We start from the raw sequence: 24906 nt of genomic DNA on the forward strand, positions 1-24906 counted from the left end.
AATACAGCACACACCCCACAAGACAAAGATAAAAAAGCAATGCTCACTCAACATATTGCACATGCTGTACTCCCAAAAATCTACAGTAATACCTTAAACACCAGAAATATTGCCCATACCCCCTAGAGAGACCATGAAACCATAAATATTCCTTCAACATCACGCAGTGTTTATGCGTTTACTTGAACAATATTTTAAATGGTTTAGTTTGCATTAAGGGATTATGTAACCTCTCCACCGAAGTAAAAGTTTTTACTCTGGGTGGAGGACAAGTGATCTGTCAGCCAAACCCTTCCGAGCTAGCCTTAGGGATTAAAGGGTTTTTCGTTGCTTCGTTTTCCCCAACAAGCCTCACAATCCTGTGGACCAGACCGACCAGTTTGGTTTACTGCCAAGGAGTAAGATTCCCATACCAGGCTATCAGGCTATACCTGACCAAACTGTATAGCGCGGCCTGGTTGAATCGACACATGATCCTAGTCCACACTGTACACCCTGGATCTGCTGCAGATGAGCACACATACGGTCCACATGAACCCTTCAGCTGAGGGTGTTGTGCAAGTGCACCCCAGGTGCTTGTACATACATGAGTGTCATATGGAACTGTGATCTGGCACAGATTTGGGGTCAAAATAACTATCTTTAGTCTTTTAGTAATTTAAAATGTGATTATGGTTAGTGCACTGCTGGGCAGTTTTTCCTATTTCAAGGCGACAGCTAAATGACGCAACATTTTGTGTGCAGAAAACCAAGAATAGCAGTCTGCAACATTTAAAATGCAGTTCCCTGTGTAGCTGTATAAGCATTTCATTCTTATTTTGTTTCATATAAGCTGCATAAGCAAATCAGCATCAAGTAAAATATTGTTGCATTATGAATGTTTGGTGACACTCAAGTTTCAGTTTTGATGATTCAGTGCATTTTAAGGTAAAGCAGATGATGAAATAATAATAGTATGTATACTAAAATATATATAATATGAATATATTGTAAGCAAATTGTCCATCTCTTATCAAGTAAGGCATCAACACAGATGAAGCTCTGTGTTGGTAAGGTACCCGGGAAGAACAGATTTTAAGTTTGCATGTATCCCCTTACTCTGAATGCTGCTAAACATAAAAATAAATAAAGATGATGATTCGTCGTCTCTTCTCTGCTCCGCCCCAGATTGCCACTGGACATATGTTGGGAAAAATAAATCTTCTTCATTATTTTGTTTTGATGACCAAACTGGAACAGACTAAATGGAATCCTTCTCCATTTTTTGGCCGCATAAATGCATTTCTGGAAATGAAGAAAATAAATAACTAAGCAATAAGTCGATCTAATTATCAATGGGCTCAGCAACCGTGCTGATTTATGCCTTCAGAGCTGTACCCAATTAACCAGACTATTAAGTTGAAAAATAAATAAATAAAATAAACAGAAATTAAGTTGCATACTTATCCCTTGTCCGCTTGTTGATAGTCCAGCTGAGAGTGACTGAGCAGGGTCTGCAAAGATGGCTTTGGAGTCCCTTGTAGTGATTGAGCCCTGCTGAGAATGGGAGAAGAAATGAAAGTTGTGGCTTTTAGTTTTCTCCACCATCTCTTTCTTCATTCATTAATTTTTATTCAGCCTGATGGAATGCATATTAATGGTCCATTTTCATAGACACTGTCACTTGTGCATCACTGCTGCTCCTCCTAAATATGGTAGTGGGGGGAGCCATTATGTACTTTGTCCATCTTTATAGCGATTATGGAATCATTATCTTTGAATACGGGGAGAAAAAAAATCAATAGTAATGAAATTACTCATGATAAGCAAAGTCATTTTTTCTGGGGATTTGTTTTCAGCTGATTCACAATGAGTTCACTGCTGTGCAAGTAGCTTTTTAGTGCAAGAAATACAGACATACAGTTAAGCCTGTTCATGTGTGCACACTTCATGTATGCAAGCATGTGCAGGTTATAATTATTCATTTAAAATGCAGACTTAATTTTAATGTCAAAGGTAGTGGTGTTCAGAAACTACAGTGTGAATGTGTAACATGTATAGCCTTTATTTTAAAGTACTTGGACAATTAACTCAAAGGCATTTTCATGGATGGTTTGGTCATTTATCTCAGAAAGGAATTGGTTTCACATGTGCGCATATTAAAGCTGCTGTGAAACCACAACAAGCAGTTAAAGGAGCTCTCAGTTCAACTGAAAGTTTCATCCTCGCACTGAATAAATGAAATGAAATATAGCACTATGGGGCACTGACCAGGGTCCAAGAAGATTACAAGCCTTTCGTACATTATTTACATTTGTTAACCTCAATGAGCATGTTGAAATATAGTTCATAAATTTCTGCACTGACAAGTAGAGCTTGTCTGCCAGGAGATGCTGCGCCTGTGGAAAGATGTGTACAATCACCACCTGCATTTTCTTGAAGAATATCATCATCTTAAATGGGGATGATTTCATAGGAGCATGGAAATTATAGAAGTACTGCATTTAAAGCCACAATCCTATTCCTATTTCTCATCCTAACAAGGCATTCCTGTTTATATAAATCATAGCAAGTGGTTTTGGTGGGAATGATGTTTATTGCAGGCTGAAATCAAATACTTTGGTAATTGGGAAACATTCAGAAGTGTACTTTTCTTTTTTAAGACAATCCTACTCTATTGTCAAATTATGCTCAAATGTATTCACTACTACTGAGTGCCAAATTGCACAGTTTCTTAAATGAGCTCTTAAAACTGCCTACAAAGGTGAGTCAGTTTCCATTGACCCCATGTTGAAAAGTCCAAATTTAGAGAAGAAATAAAAATACTTAAATCGTTATTGGCTGCACGCTTTTGTAAGTGACAGTTGGGTTCCAGTCTAGTGTGTTAAACAGCTAGCTGTCATCAGTTTAGCACCATTGCACTTTCAGTGAGTTTTATTTGCCTATGAAGGAAACTAATGTTAACTTGCATTCATTCAAATAGAATTCATTCATGCATCCTTGTTTTAGATATTGCTACTGAAACGGGGAACGCTGGAGCTGAAATAAAGCCTGATGATGGCGATGCTGCCGCCCTGAGCTGCTCCAGCTGCAGCCGCAGCTCTCCCGGACTCCATCAACCCAGTTGCAGCAGCGACTGGAGCTTGGGCTCGGGCTCGGGCCAGCAGTCTTCATTTCCGCTCCTCGTTTCAGTTGTTGTTTAAGTTGCGACAACTGAAACAAGGATGGATGGACAGTTCCTATCAGAATGGAAGACGGGGAGTGTAGGTTAATCATAGGTTGGCATGACCTCAGCAAGTGAGATGGCCATGTTTTAACCAACTGCAAGGCTTATTTGTTCTACCCATTTGAACATGTTTTAACGAACTGGGAGCTGGGCGGAGTCAGCTGCCCACATGGTGACCACTATTAAACACAAAAACTATGTTCAGAAACATATGATTGATGGCACAGAAGGCTTCTCCACGTCCCTTCAACACCCAATCCCCACGGGAAACTGCATTCTTTAGCGGTCACTTTAAAGCAGTAAAACAGGCTTTAAAATGACAAATGAATGCTGGCCATGCAAACCTGATCTTCAACCATTGTTTTCTTCCAATCTTTTGAAAAGCAAGAATTTGAGAAAAACAACTCTGATAGAATAGATAGAGCTCTCTTTGCATATTTCTGGTGATTACTTGAAGAGATAGGTGGAGAGTCACTAATATAAAAAGGCAGAGGTCCACAGTAACTCATTGTCCTCTGAGCACATTCTGTGTGGGAGTGTCATTAAAAATATAATTATCTTTTCAACTTACTATTCTTTACCTCTTTAAAAGGTTACAGAAGAAAGGAAATCTTCCTGATCTGAAGTCATGATCAAACAGGTAAAACAATTTTTTTGATGTTTCATTTTTAAGTGTCAAACGGATATTCTTCGTGGGGTATTCTGTGATTAAAACTGTTTTTATTTGATTTTTTTTCTCCAATAGCTGAGTCTCATTGTAGCAATGCTGGTGTTTGGTAGGTTCCTCTCTGTACTTCCAAAAGTATTAAGTTTTGAAAACAAATTTGACTGATTTTTCTGATTTTGTTGTTTATAGATTCAATCAAACCAGCTAGTGGACAAGGTAAGACCCTTCTAAAGTGACAAGAGTCACACTCATGCTGTTATTACCTAAAATAAAACCTCTCTGAAAGTTTTAAGTTCTTTCATTTACCACGATGGAAGGGAAGTAAGTTAGAGGCTACTTTTGACATTTTTTGCAGTAAAGTTACTTCCAGAGAGGTTAAGATGTTTTATTCAGTCATCCTGACAGAGAATGTAATAATTATGAAGTCCGATTCAAGTGCAACTTTCCCTATTGCGGTGATACAACTACTACGTTAATAAAACATACACATCCAATGTGGCAAACCAGATTATCCCCTCATCTTCCACTAATTGTGTGCACCCATTTAAAACAGCCATCCTATTTCTCAGCAGTATACTGGACCAAGTGGTATAATAGAGACAGCCCCGGTGGAACAGGTGACTGGGAGATTCTGAATCATCTGAGGAAAGAAAACCCAGGAGAAATCTGTGAAAATCCACAGAACATTGAGGTTGTTGCCACTGGCACACTGACCTCAGCCCTCAGCACAGGGGAGATCTTCTCTCTGTAAGTGTTTCTGTTTGTTGTTTCTTTTACAGTTTCAGTACGGTAAACATAACACCCTTTTTTCTTACCACCATTTGGTGTCACTTTCAGCTACAGTCCAACTGAGGGATTTGTTTGCCGCAATAAGGACCAGAAGGGTGGCGGCCCCTGCAGGGACTACACAGTTCGCTTCGCATGCCCCAGTATGACTTAACCCCAACTTCACAATGAGTAGCAATGGAGACAGAAGATTCATATAATCAATATGTTTTTCTGACAATTTCTTTTCTTTTTCTTTGTGTATGAATTATAGTTACAGCGGTGTGAGTACTAGTGCAGATATTACTGATCTTAAAAATGGCTCAGAATGCAGTTTCTCTAATGTGTAACAGATAAACTGACCCACAGGGCTAAATGTAGTACCTTGAAAATAAATGCTCAAACACAGTTTGAAAGTTTCAAAATTGGTGCATGTTTATATGGCTGGAAATAATGAGGCACCTAAATATTTTAGCTGTTGCCTGGTTTAGAGTCCCCATAAACATTTGTTAGAAGATCACAGGGCATTGCCAGTGAACTGACTCGATGGTTTATGAAGCTGGTTCACTTTCCATCTTTGACATATCTGTCGACTGGCTTGTTCTGAGTGTTCAATTGTGGATGGCGTGTCTTTCTGTGTTTTTGGACATATCTAAAGTTTTGCAATGATGAATTCTTACTTTAGAAGTCACCTTAGCTCAAAAGGCTGTGTACGGGTGTGTGGATATATTATGGATGCAGAGCTAATGTAGAATACCCTCGATAAGACAAAAATGGAAGTAAATCTAATGTCCACTTTTAAAGCATTCTCAGTTTAGTCTTGATTTTTGCCTTTAAATGAGCACCCTGTACCAGTAATTTTACATATTGTACAAGTGGGTCTTGCTGCAACATCACAGCATTTTGCTGTCTACAACACCAGATCCCTGCAAGTAAAACTCCGACATGAAATCCAACCATCATTGTTGACACTTTCACTGACAAAATGTGTTTGGGAGTAAAAAAATATTTCATGTCTTTTGTCTCTTAATTTTCTTTCCTGTGATTATCAAATCTTGTTTGACCAATGTAGGAAAACAAGCAGCAGCAAATACATGATTTCCTTTCATCTTCCACTAATTGTGTCCACCCATTTAAAACAGCCATCTTATTTCTCTGCAGTATACTGGACCAAGTGGTATAATAGAGACAGCCCCGGTGGAACAGGTGACTGGGAGATTCTGAATCATCTGAGGAAAGAAAACCCAGGAGAAATCTGTGAAAATCCACAGAACATTGAGGTTGTTGCCACTGGCACACTGACCCCAGCCCTTAACACAGGGGAGATCTTCTTTCTGTAAGTGTTTATGTTTGTTGTTTCTTTTACAGTTTCAGTACGGTAAACATAACACCCTTTTTTCTTACCACCATTTGGTGTCACTTTCAGCTACAGTCCAACTGAGGGATTTGTTTGCCGCAATAAGGACCAGAAGTGTGGCGGCTCCTGCAGGGACTACACAGTTCGGTTTGCATGCCCCAGTATGACTTAACCCCAACTCCACAATGAGTAGCAATGGAGACAGAAGATTCATATAATCAATATGTTTTTTCTGACAATTTCTTTTTTTTTTCTTTGTGTATGAATTATAGCAACAGTGGTGTTTAAGGACATGGCTATTTGAGTACCAGTGCAGATATTGCTGATCTTAAAAATGGCTCAGAAAATTCCCAAGTCCTGTGGAGATGAGGAATGCAGTTTCTCTAATGTGTAACAGATAAACTGACCCACAGGGTTATAGTTTCTGTTGACTGGCTTGTTCTGAGTGTTAAATTGGGGATGGCGTGCTTTTCTTTGTTTTTGGCAAATCTAAAGTTTTGCAATCATGAATTCTTACTTTAGAAGTCACCATTAGCTCAAAAAGCAGCGTAAAGCTGTTTGGATATATTATGGATGCAGAGCTAATGTAGAAGTACCCTCGATAAGACAAAAATGGCAGTAAATCTAATGTTCACTTTTAAAGCATTCTCAGTTTAGTCTTGATTTCTGCCTTTAAATGAGCACCCTGTACCAGTAATTTTACATATTGTACAAGTGGGTCTTGCTGCAACATCACAGCAATTTGTTGTCTACAACACCAGATCCCTGCAAGTAAAGCTGCGATATAAAGTCCAACCATGATTGTTGACACTTTCACTGACAAAATGTGTTATGTGTTAATATTTCATGTCTTTAATTTTCTTTCCTGTGATTATGAAATCTTGTTTGACCAATGTGGGAAAATAAGCAGCAGCCAATAAATGATTTTAACCTAATTCTGTTTGGTCATTACATTTATTTATAGATGCCTAGGATTCCAAGAATACAGCTTTTTCAAGTGGTATTGTGTAACATACTTTTGAGGAGTTCTGAGAATGAGGGTAATGTTTTTTCACCATATGAAATAAATCTAAACTAACACGTTTCAAAGAGCTTTGTGAAAATTCTGAATGAGATACAATATAAGAATACCATTTCACATCAGATGGTTGCATGAACTAGGTGTACATAACATGGTCTTTTCATGAGATCGTGTTACAACACAGCCATGTGTGCTCGGATGATGATTTGAGCTTGTTTTGCAGCCACAGTCCCTGGGAGTCATTGAGTCAACGTGTATTTGTCTGTAAACAAATGCTCTCTGATGTTAAATTGTCAGCCCATATGTTTGACAGCAAAAGTTTGGTTTAAATTGCTAAATGCATCAAATATGAAGCAGAATATCTGGAGAACAGTAACAAGGTGCAGGAATGGTCAATCTTGACCTGATTTACATGTGTATGAGTTGCCCGCAGGTGAGGATGCGGCGGCTCAGGTTGAAGCTGAAGCTGCACAGGTGGAAGATATGGAGTATGACAGCGAATCGGACAAAGTGTCGATCGCTGATTCCCAAACATCTAGAGGTGACTTGTACACTCTGGAGGAAAGTAAGGTTTTTCTTGATGACTGCTGTTATCCGGGTCTGGATGGTACACCTGCAGACCTTTATAAACATTTGTTCGGGTTTACTGGGAGAGGACTTGTGGGAGGTGCTTCGGGAGTGCACCATAAAAGGTATCTTGCCATCATCCTGACGACATGCTGTTGAAATCTCCCATCATAAAAACTACCGAGTTTGGCCGAGAGGTTTCCACATTAGAGATCTGCTTAGCCAGCCTTTGTAGTTCTTGCCGGACGGGGGCTTGCGGAAGGATGTAAACTCCTGATGTTGGATGTCGGAAGATGTTGGAGGAGAACTCCCTCGGGGAGTAGTAAGGTTTACACTCAATAGAAAACTGATTCCAGGATGCCGCAACAGTGTTGGTGTAATATTATTGCATCCGTGCACCAGTTACTATTTAAGTAAAAACAAAAACCTCCCTTCGATTACATTTGCAATTGCGATTACAAATATGCTGAACATAATTTGTTTTCACCAAGTCAAATTCAATTCATGTGGATAGAGACCAAAGGATTGTTATGGCTTCCAAGAACTTTACCAAGAACTGAGATCAAGACTTGTCTTCCAAGAATCCAAGAGGGCAGAAAAACACATTACATGATACAAAAAACATCATAATTATCATACACAATCTAAAAAAGAAAGATCTTTTTTATGTTCCCCACTATTTAAAATTGATCCACAAACTTTCAGAGTTTTAAGATCAAGCAGTTTTAGTTCATTCTAGAGAAGATTCCATGTTGAGAATGCAGCATAATTGAATGCTGAATGCTGAATGCTGAACGGACAGTTGGAGAGCACCACAGGAATGTAAGGCATAGTTGTTTCTGGGTATTTGAAGATATGTACAGAAATAAAAGAGATCTAAGCCAAATATTGTTTTATAAATTGCAGTTTGCCAGTGTATAGTTTTTCTTTGCTTGTAAATGTGGTCATTTAGTTTTGACATAGAAGGTGCAGAGATGAGTTAGAGAACAACAGTTAGTAACACATCTCAAACCACAGGGATACAGGGTGTAGTGACATCCAACATTAGATTGGAACACCCTCATACTGTATTGTAATGCGATTCATTACTGGCTATGGTAATCTTACGCACTGTTGAAATGTGGCCCCAAAAAAGGATTTAATTGTTCGCAAGAAACTTAGTATGGACCACTTAGAGTCTCTGATTTATCTGATTTATATGTCACGCACTCTTTCAAGAAAGAAAGAAAATAAAAGTAGGTCTAACTGTTTGTGTAAAGGAAAGACTCAGTGTTGAGTCACTGCTTCTCCACATTTGTTGGTGCCTGTTGAGGTGGTTCAGGCATCTTGTTAAGATGTTTAAAAAGAAAAGAAAAGAAAGAAAAACAACCCCACATTGAAAGAAAATTGCTCAAGGAAACTCTGTTAGGGAACATCTAAATGCTTCCATCATTTGTTTTTGTGAAGAATGTTGGACATGCAAACCATAAACCCTCCGCCATTGTACTTAAAAAAGAAGAAAAAAACTAAACTAACTGGAAGGCATGAGTACAAAAAAAATATAATTATAATTTCAAATGCATATTTCTGGAAATCAGGACAGGTAGGTGGAGAGTCGCTAATACATATATATAGGCAGTGATTCAAGCAAGCTCATTTGTCTCCTAGCAGGGGCTGTAGGTGAGTCTCATTAATATAATACTCTGTAATCTTCCTTTTCATGTTTTTCATTTTTTGGTTCTTTAAACAGTAAGAGAAGACACTTGAGAAACCTCATCATGCTCAAACTGGTAATATGTGGTTTAACGGTTTCATTTTCAAATTTCTCCCCTCGGAAGAGCTGGAGGAAGTGGCTAGGGTGAGGGAAGTCTGGGCATCTCTGTTGAGGCTGGTGCCCCCGCGACCCGGTTCCGGATAAGCGGTGGAAAATGGATGGATGAATGGATGGATTTTCAAATTTCCAACAGAAAGATAAGAATTCTGAAATATCTTTTAAAACATCTGTGTGCAACATGTGATATATTCTGTGGTTAAAACCTTTTTAATTTTGTATTTTTTTTCAATAGCTGAGTCTCATCATTGCAGCAGTGTTGGTTTTTGGTAGGTTCAACTCAACAACTCCTCTACTGTATTTTCAATGTAGGAGCCTAAATGTAATTTCAGTTAATATTTGGATAATAATTTAAGTTCATACGTTAATTGATGATTTATGTTTATTCTGATAAAAAGGTTATTTACAGTATTTACAGATTAAAATGTTGACTATTTGTATTTACAATAGGAAAATAATAGTTTGATTTAGTGCACTTAAAATAACATTATGTGTGAGGATACGTTATGTAAGGATCTGTGTGGGTGGGGCTACCTGAGGAGGGATTCAGTCAGGGCAACATGAGTGGAGCTACTGTACATAGTTTTTTGACCTCTCACTCTCACTCTCACTCTCACTCTCACTCTGTCTAGTTCTGTTTTTTATTTTCTTATCTTGGATTATGTTTGTACCGTTGTTTATTTTTGAAGTAAACACTTGAACTTAATCAAGAGGATCCTGTGGAGGTTTTTGTCATTGATGTTCATGACAACAAGAGAATGAGTACAGAGCGTCAAGCTTAAGGCTTCATTAATCACCTGCATTCAATTTTGAAAACTTATCTTTCAGCACAAGCATAGGAAATCATTTTTTTCTAATAATGTTTCACAGATTCTTTCGAACCAACTAAAGGAGATGGTAAGACCTTTTTACATGATTTGAGACGAGTCACACAGAAGGTGAAGTTGCTGAGGAAGAACTGTGTTGTAACATTTTTCAAAGAGTTTAAGTTTCTCTTCCTCCCAATATGTTATGTAAGAAAGTTGGAGATTCTTGTCAGTCATTTACAGTCCAAGTGAAACTATTTACTGTTCTGTTTTTATACATAAAGATTAACATATTTGTGTTTACTTTTTGACACTAGGTCAAATCACAATATGCATCTGGTCTCACAGCAGCTGAAGCAGGAGATACAGTTCATAAGAGGGTACTTCATGAGTGAGTCATTTTAATGTATTTCATTCAGCGATAGATACCGTTTCATGGAATCGATTGATATTACTCACAACAAAGCACATTATAACCGAACATTGCTTTTTTATTTCCAGAGGTGATATAAATAGAGGATTCGTCTGCAAGAATGAAGACCAACCTGACAGAGTATGCAATGATTATAAAGTTCGCTTCAAATGCCAGTTTGTGGCAGTATAGGTACTACATTGATACAGAAGCAACGTAAAGTACATATGCAAATATCCTTTGATTCTTTTGTAAACCTATTAGGTCCGTCATACCACTTCTCTTTCTTTACTGACTGCAGTGATACTGGACTAAGTGGTTCAATTGAGACGATCCTGGTGGATCAGGTAGCTGTTGAGAAGCCTGAGGGAAGAAAACCCAGGAGAAATCTGCGACAACCCTCAGAACATCTATACTGCTACCACTGACACACTGACTACGTTTACATGCAGTCAAAATTCGGGTTATTGCTAATATTCCGGTTACTGAAACATTCAGAATATTCCGTTTACATGGTAATTAATCATTTGGGATATCTCCATCAAACCAGCGACGCGCGGAGAACATCATGACGCAATTTCCGCTTCTTCTCCTTTTATCCAAATCCAAAACAAATGCTGCTTCGCACAACTTTTCGCTCACCTTCTTGTAAATCTCGCTATCCCAGTACTTTCTATCGTCTACAAATGCCAAAATGTTCATATCCTGCTCACTCCAAAAGTGATCTGGTCTTGCGTTTCTCCATGTTTAGAAGTACGTCCTGGACTCAAAAGACTCAAACGCGAACAGAGCATGCGCAGAAAACTAATTCATGTTCCGTTTGATCGGGATATTCCGTTAGGCGTATATATGACCGAATATTAGGGTTATAAAAAGAGTAACCCAGGGGTCATATTCGGGTTTTTAAAAACCCGAATATGAGCAAATTCAGGTTATTCAAAGGGGTTATTGGTGTTTACATGGCCGTGCAAAACCAGGTTATTGCTAATATTCCGGTTTTAAAAGGGTTTAACTGCATGTAAACGCAGTCACTGACTCCATCCCTCAAGACAGGGGAGAACTTCCATTTTTAAGTGTTTGGAAAACAAATGTTTCTTTTATTTTATTTTTTCCCCATATGTACACAAAACATACTCACCAGTCATTTTTACTCATCAAATATTGTTCAAGGTAATTTTTCAGGTACAGTCGAAAGAGGGGATTTGTTCTCCGTAATAAGGACCAGGAATCAGGCATCTACAGGAACTACAAAGTTCGTTTTCAGTGTCCCTGTGGTTAATGCACCACACTGGTTCACACATTCCACACTGATGAGGGTGGGAAAGATTAAACTATCTACAACACCAGATCTCTGAAAGTGGAAGAGCTGAATGGAATCCAACCATCTTTGGTTTAACTGATTTTTATCTGACTAAATCTGCTCAAGTCATTTATTTTATGACATCAACCTTTTTTGACTATTGTGGAAAAACAAATGAAAGCGCAAATAAACTCTTAATTAAAAATCTAATTATATTTGATCATTAAGTGTATATCCACCTTAGTAAAAGAGAAGTGGGATTGTGTGAGGTACTTCTGCGTGGGCCCATCAGATCTAAAGAAACAATGTACCTGATTGAAATATAAGTGTGTTGTGCCTAAACTGCATAAGCTGTGTATCATTTAATGCCAGCAATCGTTGAACGGAAAGGTTTTAATGGAATATCAGTCAAAATGTCCCTAAAAAAATGTGAAAGATTGATAACATCATACAGAAAACATTTGGCGCCAATTTTGCTGCTTTATTGAATCATGGGTTGTACTTCATTTTTCACACACTGCTTCTGTATTTTAGTTTGGACCTAAATAAATAATGACACAATGAACCAATGCAATATGTCATGCGTCTTTGGTCATCTGAGGTTATGTTTATGTAATTTCAAGATAGAGCCAGAGTAGTTTTATCATTATTATTAGGGCCCGAGCACTGACAGTGCGAAGGCCCTATTGTATCTGTAGGAATTTTTTTTTTCTCGTTTTTATTTTTCCAACGAAATGAGGGCCTTTTTGCCCACCTAAACGTGCCCCAAATATCACCAAATTTTGCACGCAAGCCAGGCCTGGCGAAAAATTTGATATTTAATGGTTTGCATTAATGGGCGTGGCCTAATGGCTCAACAGCGCCCCCTAGAAAACTTTGTGCTTCAAGCCCCACAATACGGTTTGACGTACATGCATGAAAATCGGTATACACCTGTATCATGTTGCAACTTAAAGAAAAGTCTCTTGGCGCCATGGCCGAAACCGAACAGGAAGTCGGCCATTTTGAATTAATTGTGTAATTTTGGCGCAATTTATGCCATTTCTTCGTCCTTTTCTTCGCCTGAACCGTAACGTTCACCCAGGTGTGTTATACATCAAAATGTGCATCTCGATCCTGCGACGATGGGCATTACTTTTCTCAGTCAAAAGCATTACTGTGGAGACGATAGACGCCAAAAAGCGCGGCCCCCCTTCATCTGATTGGTCCATATTTGATAGTTCCTACTTTCTGCCATAACTTTTGAATGGTTTGACATAAAGACTCGTGGGTGGTGTCATCGGACTCGGTTTTGAGTCCTTGACCTTCATTGGCATGAATTAGCCCCGCCCCTTCTTCTGATTGGTCGATATTTGATAGATCCTATTTTCTGCCATAACTTTTGAATGGTTTGACATACAGAGTGGTGGGTGGTGTCATCGGACATGGTTTTGAGTCCTTGACCATAATTGGTGCAAATTAGCTCCGCCCCTTCTTCTGATTGGTCGATATTTGATAGTTCCTATTTTTTGCCATATTTTTTTAATGGTGTGACATAAAGAGTCATGGGTGGTGTCATCGGACTTAGTTTTGAGTCCTTGACCTTTATTGGTTAAAATTGCACGTGCGAGGGCCCGTTCATCGCTGCTTGCAGCTTTAATTACTATTATTATTATTACATACAAAGAACAAAAAAACATTGAACAATATGGAAATATTTTATTAAAAAAAAAAAACCTTCTGGGGTTGATGACATCCCATAAAGGTACATTTTAATTTTCTAAATACACTCAATGAAAACTGAAGGGCAAACATTTGGAATATGGTTGTTTTGTCCGTCCAAAGAATATTGTTTCCAGAGTCTAGTGGTATGTGCAGATGCAACTTTTAAAACATAAGCAGTGCAGTTGTCTTCGTCATAAAGAGAAGGGGCTTCTTTCTCAACACCCTTCAATGTAAACTAATGTTGTGAAATCAATTTCTCATATCATAGTCATGTGCTCTAAATTTTAGAGTCTAAAATGCCTCTGAGCATTGATCTGTCTGACCTTCAGGTGAATTTGCAGGTATAATCACTCCTAGGAGGATCAACAACTGTCTTTCTACTTGTAAATAATCATTTCTCATTCATGAATGACAGACTCTGGTTGGTGGCAAATGGCCTTATAAGAATGTGTTACTTGCTTTAGGTTTATATACACCACATTATTCTTGCACTAGACAGTTAATTTGTCTTTTGTCCATTTTTTTGGTCCTGCTCTCTGTTTTTCTATTATTTTTTTTTTGCAGCAAAGTGGCCACGTTTCATTATTCAATTTAAGATTTATCATCTATTCATGCAACTGTCTGATCCAAAATGTTGCAAATATAAACATACTAATAAGGCTGGTTCTAAGTACATGAAATGCATGAGGCTCGACATGTTTCCTACTGAAAATAAAATCACTCTTCTATGGCCTTGTCCTGAATAGAAGTTAGTCCGTCTCCCTGATTCTCCCTGATTCTCCAAACTGAGAGTGATGTGACTTTTGTCTCATGCAGATAAGACATGAAAGTACTTCACACAAACCCAGTTATTAAAAGAAAACAATATCCAAGATAAGGCGGCTATATGAACATGAAGACCAAAAGGAGTTTTATTTTTATAGTTTATTTGTTTATATGTCTGTGCTCCATATAGTCACTAAATTAAATATCTGAAGGGTTGAGGCAACGCTTACCAGATTGCTTGCTTTTGTTTTTTTGCAGAATTCTTGTATACGTTTCTGTTTTCATGTCTGTCATTCTTTAGAGGTCACCTTAAAGCTTGTTTAGCTTCATTTTCACACAGAAAAATGCTGGTGTGGCGGGCTCAAGTGTCAGGGGTTAGGGAGGTTCTCAAAGTTTCACAAAAGCCACGTTTCCTAAAGCAAAAGTCTTACTTTTTTTTTTTCCCAAACAAACTTTATTTGAACCTGGGACTGAGCTCAATATCTCTTTTGCAAGGGCAGACATCATTGTTAATCTTTGTTTATTAGCTCAGTTCATGGTGACTAGGTCATCAGTGATCGGAAATGTAACCAGTTCCAGTAGTGATCATGTGACCAAACCGGCGATGGAAGGACATCTGTATGTTTACATGTAGTAATAAATAAAGATGTTTTTTAGGAAAAAGAATGTATGACAATATTGTATGTTGTTGCTCAAAAATGTCTCTTTGCCAGTGTTTTTGGAAACATAAATGTTTAATGTATTTCTCTGCAAATGAGTATGGATTACCATCGCAGCAGCAGCAGTTACTGAGTTGTGGTGAGGCCTCCTTGGGGGCATGGTTGTCATGGAGGTCTGCAGATTTCTTATATGAGCTGCTAGGATATCATTTATGGAGAAGAATGCAGCTACTCAGTGGTCTTGAAAACATATTAAAACACAACCTAGATAACGTTTACATCTTTGAAGCACTTTAATGAAAAAGAAGGCAGGGATTACGTGTATTTGTGAGAGATTTATGATTTTATTAGGGCCCGAGCACCTTCAGTGCGAAGGCCCTATTGTATTTGCAGGAATTTTTCTTATTAGGGCCCGAGCACTTGCAGTGCGAAGGCCCTATTGTATCTGTAGGAATTCTTCTTCTTCTTCTTCTTCTTATTGTTCTGACAAAAGGAAGGCCTTTTTGCCCCCCTAAACGTGCCCAAAAAGTCACCAAATTTTGCATGCAAGTCAGGCCTGGCGAAAAATTTGATATTTAATGGTTTACATTAATGGGCGTGGCGAAATGGCTCAACAGCGCCCCCTTGAAAACTTTGTGCCTCAAGCCCCACAATGCGGTTTGTCGTACATGCACGAAAATCGGTACACACCTGTATCATGGCCCAACTTAAAGAAAAGTCTCTGGGCGTCAAGTCGAGAAACCGAACAGGAAGTCGGCCATTTTGAATTAATCGTGTCATTTTGGCGAAATTTATGCCTTCCTTCGGCAGTTAATACGGCCCGAACCGTAACGTGCACCCAGGTGTGTTATACATCAAAATGTGCGTCTCCATCCTCCGACACCACGCATTACTTTTCTCTTTCAAAAGTGTTACCGTGGCGACGCTAGACGCCGAAAAGCGCGCCCACCCTTCATCTGATTGGTTCAGACAGAAAAAACTTTGCGCCTCAAGCCCCATAATACGGTTTGACGTACATCAACGAAAATCGCTACACACCTGTATCATGTCGCAACTTAAAGAAAAGTCTCTTGGCGCCATGGCCGAAACCCAACAGGAAGTCGGCCATTTTGAACATTCTGAATTAATCGCATAATTCTGGAGCAATATATGCCATTCCTTCGAGAATTAATACGGCCCGAACCGTATCGTGAACCCAGATGTGTTATACATCAAAATGTGCGTCTCCATCCTGCGACTACACGCATTACTTTTCTCTTTCAAAAGTGTTACCGTGGCGACGCTAGACGCCAACAAGCGCACCCCCCCTTCATCTGATTGGTCCATATTTGATAGTTCCCCAAAAGGCACCAAATTTGGCATGCAAGCCAGGCCTGGCGATAAATTTGATATTTCATGGTTTGCATTAATGGGCGTGGCAAAATGGCTCAACAGCGCCCCCCAGAAAACTTTGTGCCTCAAGCCCCACAATACGGTTTGACGTACATGCACGAAAATCGCTACACACCTGTATCATGGCACAACTTAAAGAAAAGTCTCTTGGAGCCATGGCCGAAACCGAACAGGAAGTCCGCCATTTTGAAATCTGATTGGTCCATATTTGATAGTTCTCCAAAAGTCACCAAATTTTGCATGCAAGACAGACTTGGCGATAAATTTGATATTTCATGGTTTGCATTAATGGGCGTGGCCTAACGGCTCAACAGCGCCCCCTAGAATACTTTTCTCTGCCATAACTTATGGTTTGACATAGAGAGTCGTGGGTGGTGTCATGGGACTCTGTAATGAGTCCTTAAGCTTCGTTGGCCTTAATTAGCCCCGCCCCTTCTTCTGATTGGTTGTCCCGATTTTCTGCTATATCTTTGGAATGGTTTGACATAGAGAGTCGTGGCTGGTGTCATCAGATTCTTTACGGAGTCCTTGACCTTCATTGGCCTGAATTAGCCCCGCCCCTTCTTCTGATTGGTTGTCCCTTTTTTCTGCTATAACTTTTGAATGGTTTGACATAGGAAGTCGTGGGTGGTGTCATTTCTGATATGCTTATGGGGGCGGTGGCCGTGAGTGCGAGGGCCCGTTCATCGCTGCTTGCAGCTTTAATTATTATTATTTTTCTTCTGACAAAGTGATGGCCTTTTTGCCCCCCTTAACATGCCCAAAAAGTCACCAAATTTTGCACCCAAGTCAGGCCTGGCGAAAAATTTGATATTTCATGGTTTGCATTAATGGGCGTGGCAAAATGGCTCAACAGCGCCCCCTTGAAAACTTTGTGCCTCAAGCCCCACGATACGGTTTGACGTACATGCACGAAAATCAGTACACACCTGTATCATGTCACAACTTAAAGAAAAGTCTCTGGGCGTCATGTCGAGAAACCGAACAGGAAGTCGGCCATTTTGAATTAATCCTGTCACTTTGGCACAATTTATGCCATTCCTTCGGCAGTTAATTCAGCCCGAACCGTAACGTGCACCCAGGTGTGTTATACATCAAAATGTGTGTCTCCCTCCTGCGACCACACGCATTACTTTTCTCTTTCAAAAGCGTTACCTTGGCGACGCTAGACGCCAAAAAGCGCGGCCACCCTTCATCTGGTTGGTTCAGACAGAAAAAACTTTGCGCCTCAAGCCCCATAATACGGTTTGACGTACATGAACGAAAATTGGTACACACCTGTATCATGTCGCAACTAAAAGAAAAGCCTCTTGGCGCCATGGCCAAAACCCAACAGGAAGTCGGCCATTTTGAACATTCTGAATTAATTGCGTAATTTTGGGGCAATATATGCCATTCCTTCGAGAGTTAATTCAGCCCGAACCGTATCGTGAACCCAGGTGTGTTATACATCAAAATGTGCGTCTCCATCCTGCGACTACACGCATTACTTTTCTCTTTCAAAAGTGTTACCGTGGCGACGCTAGACGCCAACAAGCGCACCCCCCCTTCATCTGATTGGTCCATATTTGATAGTTCCCCAAAAGGCACCAAATTTGGCATGCAAGCCAGGCCTGGGGATAAATGTGATATTTCATGGTTTGCATTAATGGGCGTGGCCCAACGGCTCAACAGCGCCCCCCGGAAAACTTTGTGCCTCAAGCCCCACAATACGGTTTGACGTACATGCACGAAAATCGGTACACACCTGTATCATGGCACAACTTAAAGAAAAGTCTCTTGGAGCCATGGCCGAAACCGAACAGGATGTCGGCCATTTTGAATAAATTGTGTCATTTTGGCGAAATGTATGCCATTCCTTCGGTAGTTAATTCAGCCCGAACCGTAACATGCACCCAGGTGTGTTATACATCAAAATGTGCGTCTACATCCTGCGACACCATGCATTACTTTTCTCTTTCAAAAGTGTTACCGTGGCGACGCTAGACGCCAAAAGGCGCGCCCCCCCTTCATGTGATTGGTCCATATTTGATAGTTCTCCAAAAGTCACCAAATTTTGCATGCAAGCCAGACTTGGCGATAAATTTGATATTTCATGGTTTGCAGTAATGGGCGTGGCCTAACGGCTCAACAGCGCCCCCTAGAATACTTTTATCTGCCATAACTTTTGAATGGTTTGACATAGAGAGTCCTGGGTGGTGTCATCAGATTCTTTATGGAGTCCTTGACCTTCATTGGCCTGAATTAGCCCCGCCCCTTCTTCTGATTGGTTGTCCCTTTTTTCTGCTGTAACTTTTGAATGGTTTGACATAGGAAGTCGTGGGTGGTGTCATGGGACTTTGTACTGAGTTCTTAAGCTTCGTTGGCCTTAATTAGCCCCGCCCCTTCTTCTGATTGGTTGTCCCGATTTTCTACTATAACTTTTGAATGGTTTGACATAGAGAGTCGTGGGTGGTGTCATCAGATTCTTTATGGAGTCCTTGACCTTCATTGGCCTGAATTAGCCCCGCCCCTTCTTCTGATTGGTTGTCCCTTTTTTCTGCTATAACTTTTGAATGGTTTGACATAGGAAGTCGTGGGTGGTGTCTTTTCTGATTTGCTTATGGGGGGCGGTGGCCGTGAGTGCGAGGGCCCGTTCATCGCTGCTTGCAGCTTTAATTGATATTGTTGTGGTGGTTGCCATATGACTGTAATATGAAGAGAATGGCATTGATGATACTTTTACTCAACCTTAGAGACAGGGTGAGAAGTTGTGCTGTTGGGGAGAGTCTCGGAGTAGTCTTCACTCCTCCACATCAGTTCAGGCATCTGGTTAGGAAGGACCACTCCCTTGGAAGGTGTTCCAGTCCAAGAGGAGAACCTGGGGTAGACATGTTGGAGATATTATATTTCATTCTGGTGTGTCATTGACTCAGTATTCCTTCTGAGTAACTATAGAAGGTAGCTGGGAGAAGGAGATCTGAGCCACTTTGTTTAGGCGAATACCCCTTTAAAACAAAATGAGAAAAGTGGAAGGTAATGGATGAATGGGTGTTTATTAAAAAATGAAACAAAAAAATGAAAAAGAAATTCTCTTTTGTGAAAATTAAGAGCCTCCATAACTGGTTTGAGAAATGCATTCCCAACTCCCCTCTGCTCCTCTAATCTGAAATCTTTTGTGAGGGAAAAAGCAACTAAAAAGCTTCAAAGTTACCACTAATGAATGTTGAACATACAAATCCTATCTCTAACCATTGTTCAAATTCTTCTTATTCTTTTGGAATGCAATAATTTGCACAAAAAAACAAAAAGCAACTCATGTTTCTTGGAGCTGGGAGGAGAGGTGTCTGGAGAGTCAGTAATAAAAGAAGGCCAGATTCATACAGAAGTCATTCTTGCTCTCCAATGGGTGAGTCACTTAAAAACCAAAACCATCATTTTTTAAACTTCCTTTTCTTGTTGTTCATTTGCTTCTTCTTTAAACAGTTTTAGAAAAACTCTTGAGAAACCTTCTTCATCTGCATCGGTAATATAAAATTATGGTGTTTTATTTTCAAATTTACAGGAGTAATATCAGGATTGTGAAATACTAGGTGAAACATATATCAAAAACATAAATTATTTGACTTCTTTCTTTTTATTCTGAGAGTGTTGTCATTGTGGCATTGTTAGTTTTCTGTAGGTTCATCTGAGGATGTCCAATTACTATATTTAATTTTAAACGCTCATCTTCTTGCCCTCTTGTCTGGTGATCTGTTACAGATTCAGTTGAACCAGCAGATGAAAAAGGTAAGACCACATGGTCAAGAACTTTGTTGCAATGTTTTGGTAAAAATACACCTTTTCCAAGCGTTTAAAGTCTTTCACTACACACAAAGTTCCCATGTTATCGTATCCAAAAGATCCCAATTAGTGTATTTTATTCCAGATTGCTGGACAGACTGGTTTGACAGAGATGATCCTTATGGATCTGGAGAGTGGGACACTCTCGGAACTTCGCAATGAGCACCCAGGAGAGATCTGCCCCAAGCCTTCAGACATAGAATATGAAACTCTGTCTGGTCTCACTGCAGATGAAGCAGGAGATGTTTGAGGCAAGTATGGCACCAGCTGGCACCAGCTGGATCACGTGCAGTAAGTTTTGCTGCAATGTCAGAGTGAGGCACTGAACAATACTAGATACCTGATAGCGACAATTGAATTCATTCACACCTGTTAATTTCCTACTAAATCTGTCCAGTTGAAATGGGTTTATCATGATCTTTGTCTGAATCTTTATTTGTCTTTGATGAATGAACTCTATCTTGCTTCACTCAGGTGGAAACAAATCAATAGCAAATAAAATATTATTAACAACAAATCATTTTTGGTGATTTCATTCATATATCAATCTGATTCAAAGAAAATGTGTTTCTTGAAGAGGTTTTGAAGGTAGTAGCCTACTTTTTTTTAGCACTAGCCTAACTCCCGATGAGAATAAGGGCCTTAGGGAAGTGAATTTTCACCATCCGCAACACAGACATCCAAAGGAGGAAAAATGGAGTCCAGAAAAATAATTGTTTCAAGTAACTAACTGGTATCTATTGGACCACACACCCAAACAGTCTAGAGACAAAAATAAGGTCCACAAACTTGCAGGGTAATCCACAAAACATAACATGAAAGCCTAAAACTGTATATTTGTTCCGTTGTTAACCGTTTTCTTCTTAGACCCCAACCTTTGTCATGAAGGGAATCTGCCAAATGCAGTCTCCTTATAGATTTACATCCAGAGATATAAATGCTTGGTGTAGTTCAGCATAGTTCAGTGTCAGTAGTTTGGCCTTCTTCTGTTTCAGTAGGACTAAGGTATTTACATATTCTCTTCCATCATTAAAATTTAAACTGAAAACCCACCTTTTAAAACCTTTTCACTTTAACCCTGCTACCTAGCTGCTTAAGTAATGTTTTATTTTATCTAATTCTTTTTATTGCTTTTATTTAAGGGATAATGCCCGACGAGGTTCCCATTAACATAAATATATGGACGATGCGGGGGCGTTCGCGTCGGACGGTTTGCCTCCGCGAACTCCATATATTTATGTTAATGGGCACCCCGTCGGGCATTATTCCGCTTACACCAAGGTCACTTACCAAAAAACATAAATATTAAATTAGTTATTCTTAATGTGTTGTTGGGCGTCGCCCATATGCCCATGTGAACTCTGGACTTATAAATGTATGAAAATTTTGTGATTATGAAGACCAGTAAAGCCAGAGTTTGGCCCTTCTTCCTGAAGTCAGTTTTATGACCCCCTGCTGCCAACTTCTGGTCATCTCGACCTGGCTCGAGATAGTAAGTTTATGACCCCCTGCTGCTAACTTCTGGTTATCTCGGCCTGGCTCGAGATAGTCCATTTACGACCCCCGCTGCAATGGCCCAGATCAAAGCCGGACGCAGCGGAGCCCGAAAACCAGGCCTCAGAGGGGGGGTACTGCTTCTTGGAACAGACCCAAAAGCTACAAATACCAGCAACCCCCCTTTTCCTGAAACCCCGCTTTAATGTGCCTCCTAGAATGGCCGCTGTGCCATGAACTACAATCCCAGCAGGCCTTGCGGGATGGGGCGGCGCCTACAAGCGGCGCGCATCCAATCACAAACGAGGCACCGATGACGTCACCGCAGCGCGCGTAGGATCAAAACCCTGCAGCTGCCCCCTTCTTCTCTCTCTTCTGATCAACCTCTCTTCCCTGAGCAGCAGGACCTTTGGCTCCGGGCCAAGGTCCCATCTTCCTTTCTCCCCCCGGCTGGGGGGAGGTGTAAGGCCCCCATCGGAACAGGCCGCTCCGTTGGACCTGCAGCCCGTTGAAGCCGCGGTCCGCGGAGCCGCTCCCATCAACTCTCGGTCTCAACTTTTCATCCGGAGCTCCGACTCCTGCTTCACGTGTCCCCGGTCCCTGGGAGCTGGAAAGGGGGGGGAAGCCGCTTCGAAGCTCGGCCCCGGCCCAGGGTGAGACCCGTTCCTCTGTTCTAACCTCTCTCTCTGCTCTTGAGCTTCACCTGAAAGGACCTGTGGCCAGCCTGCCCCGCGCAGAACCGAGACGCATCCCGCCGCCCCGTCCCAGGGCCACGCGCTCACCAGCCCGACGGGCACCCGCACTCTGAAGAAGTGGACCGGCCCCGCGCGCACCCGAGACGACGTGATAGCCTCCGGACCGGGGGGGGAGCGCCGGCTGCTTCACGCTGTACCACCGTCCTCTCGTGATTCCAGAGTCAGGAGGAGGAGCGGGAGAGGCGGGAGACCTCTTGGATGGACTCCGACCAAAGACCTGGCAGGAACCCCTGATCGGCACCCGGAGACCCGAGGAGGCGTGAGGTTTTGAGACCTGGGTGTATGAGTTTAACTGGGAGTGTTACAGAGCTAAATCTGTGTTCAGAGCTGAGATTACATCAGCATCATTATCATGACTGTTGTCATTAATTTGTAGTCACTACATTCTGCTAGTCATTCACGCTTTAAAGCGCCGTTTCGCCAGTTGATCACGGTTTAAACACCCGGACGGTTTAAACACTGCAGCCACGTTTGAACTGTAGAGGTTCTGTATAATTTTTATTATTGCTTTGATTTCTTTTTTCCATTCCATGCATGGAACTTTCATTTCATTTTTATTGATTGTTGTTTTTCTTTATTAATGGTTTTATAATTACGTAGTGTGCCATCAGAATTATTTGGGGTGTTGCGTTTATCATCTTTTGACACCTGTATGTAAATAAATTCTGATTGACTTTTAATGAGTGGTTTCGGTTATTTCATACAAGATTTGGTCACAAACTGATTGTTTGAGAGAGTCAGAGTTCGAATTGCACTCCTTCAATTGTTATTCTGGAAGTGATAGTAAGATTTGCTGTTATGCAGGATAATCCTAATCATATGAGACTGATTTTCTGCTGTTTAGTTATCATTTTTCCCCGGATTAAGGCCCTGGGGTGGTGCCCCTACAAGAATTATTATCATTTTGATAATTCAATTTGATAAATAGTCGACTTTATTAATTATTAATAATTCTTTAATAGAATTATCATTAGCCTTCGATAACTGATCAGCTTAGCTACCTGAGTTGCACAACAGTGTTTTCAGTTGAAATCATTAGCTTTATAACAAGCGCAGTTGAGCGGCTGAGCGGACTATTTAATGTCTCGTCTGCAGCCATTGTAACCTGGTAAGTTACAAAGTTTTTTAACAAGCCACAACTCAGTTTCCTTGGTAACACCTGAGGGTTTGACTAATACCTGGAACAATCACTACCGTCCCATAAGGTCCTTATGCAATGGACACAGTGTTGACTTCTCCAGTAACTAGGACGGACCTTAGATACGACTTAGCAACGGGAGATATTCTAGTCCGCTCAGCTCCGCTCGGCTATGGTACAGTAACAAACAGTAAATATATTTGTTTCAAAGAATCAAAGTCCACAGATAGTTTCCTAAATCGTTTTATTAAGCTACATATATGATCAACCATCCCGTGTTACCTCCTTGTGCCATTTCTCCGGTTTCTTTTAATTTTCTTTTCTATCCTCTTCTGCATCCTAATCATCAAAATTTTTAAATTCACCAAATAAATTAAAAGAAAATACAAAATCACTCATGTCGCCGTCCCGCGGTAGCTGGCTCTTCTTCTCTGAATCTCTGTTGCCATGGTTACCACCTGGCAGTTGATCCAGCCCAATGATATTAAAGATATCAGGCAATTTGACCGAACTTTTTTTCTAGATGTAGATTATCACTTTTAATAATACACCTGCCAGCCAATCAGAATCGAGTATTCACACAGACCTTGGTATAATAATTTTTTACCTTTTAACTTCTGGTTTTTCTTCTGTATATCAACGTTTTCTGTTGTCAAATATGTGGCGATGTGTTTAACGGTTAAAATTTGAGAGTTTAGGTCATGCAACCATCCTCCCAAGCAAAGCATTAAATCTGCTAAGAACCGATGGAAAGGCAAAGACAAATGGTGCTGGAGAGACTTAAAGGAGCTTGAGGCAGGATTTATGATAAAAATTCATAAACGTTTTAAGTTTTCTAGTAATAATGTCAGATGAAGCGTTCCAAACCAAAATGAATGAGCCCTCTAGTGTATCTCTCCGTTGCCTTGAACAGACTGTGTGCTGCAAAATGTGCTGCAATTCGGGGGCCAAATTTCCCGCGCTGTCCTGCGGATGTGACGTCACATGACGCTGCATGCGCGTTCTCCCCGTTCTCCCGTGCCGGCTTCACTGTTGGCTGCAGTACCCCCGACGGCCGCCGTGGTGAAGGGTGGCGCTATAGAGTTTAATTTCTTAAAAGGAGCCTCACGCTCCTTTAAGCTGGGCATACACTGCGCGTTATTTTAAATCGTTTGAGACTGCCCCATCTCACACTGCACGACTAGATCGCGGTGTTCAAAAGTTCAGAGCCCACGATTTATGGTCTCACACTGTACGACCCGATGCTCGGATGCGACCCGTCTGCTCA

General features: G+C 40.6%; 2 protein-coding genes across 2 annotated transcripts in view; both read left to right on the forward strand.

Moving 5' to 3' along the window:
• Positions 1-24906, forward strand: part of LOC133418510 (cartilage intermediate layer protein 1-like) — a 104660-nt gene that overhangs the window by 76373 nt on the left and 3381 nt on the right. The gene's annotated exons all lie outside the window — the stretch shown is intronic.
• si:dkey-205h13.2 (uncharacterized) lies at positions 3227-20502 on the forward strand. Its single transcript, XM_061707483.1, has 10 exons — positions 3227-3242; positions 4062-4088; positions 4445-4619; positions 4710-4801; positions 5799-5973; positions 6064-6155; positions 7449-7580; positions 13903-13955; positions 20172-20198; positions 20338-20502. The coding sequence occupies exons 1-10, from the start codon at positions 3227-3229 to the stop codon at positions 20500-20502; spliced, it is 954 nt and encodes a 317-aa protein (XP_061563467.1).

Source organism: Cololabis saira, chromosome 18, assembly GCF_033807715.1.
Source record: "Cololabis saira isolate AMF1-May2022 chromosome 18, fColSai1.1, whole genome shotgun sequence".
Taxonomy (NCBI): Eukaryota; Metazoa; Chordata; class Actinopteri; order Beloniformes; family Belonidae; genus Cololabis; species Cololabis saira.

Bases quoted from the DNA above. Each gene is read 5' to 3' on its own strand.
- si:dkey-205h13.2 (XM_061707483.1), top strand. The intron at 6,156-7,448 runs GTATGACTTAAC...AGTTGCCCGCAG, and splicing joins AGTTCGGTTTGCATGCCCCA to GTGAGGATGCGGCGGCTCAG. The intron at 20,199-20,337 runs GTAAGACCACAT...ATTTTATTCCAG, and splicing joins TGAACCAGCAGATGAAAAAG to ATTGCTGGACAGACTGGTTT.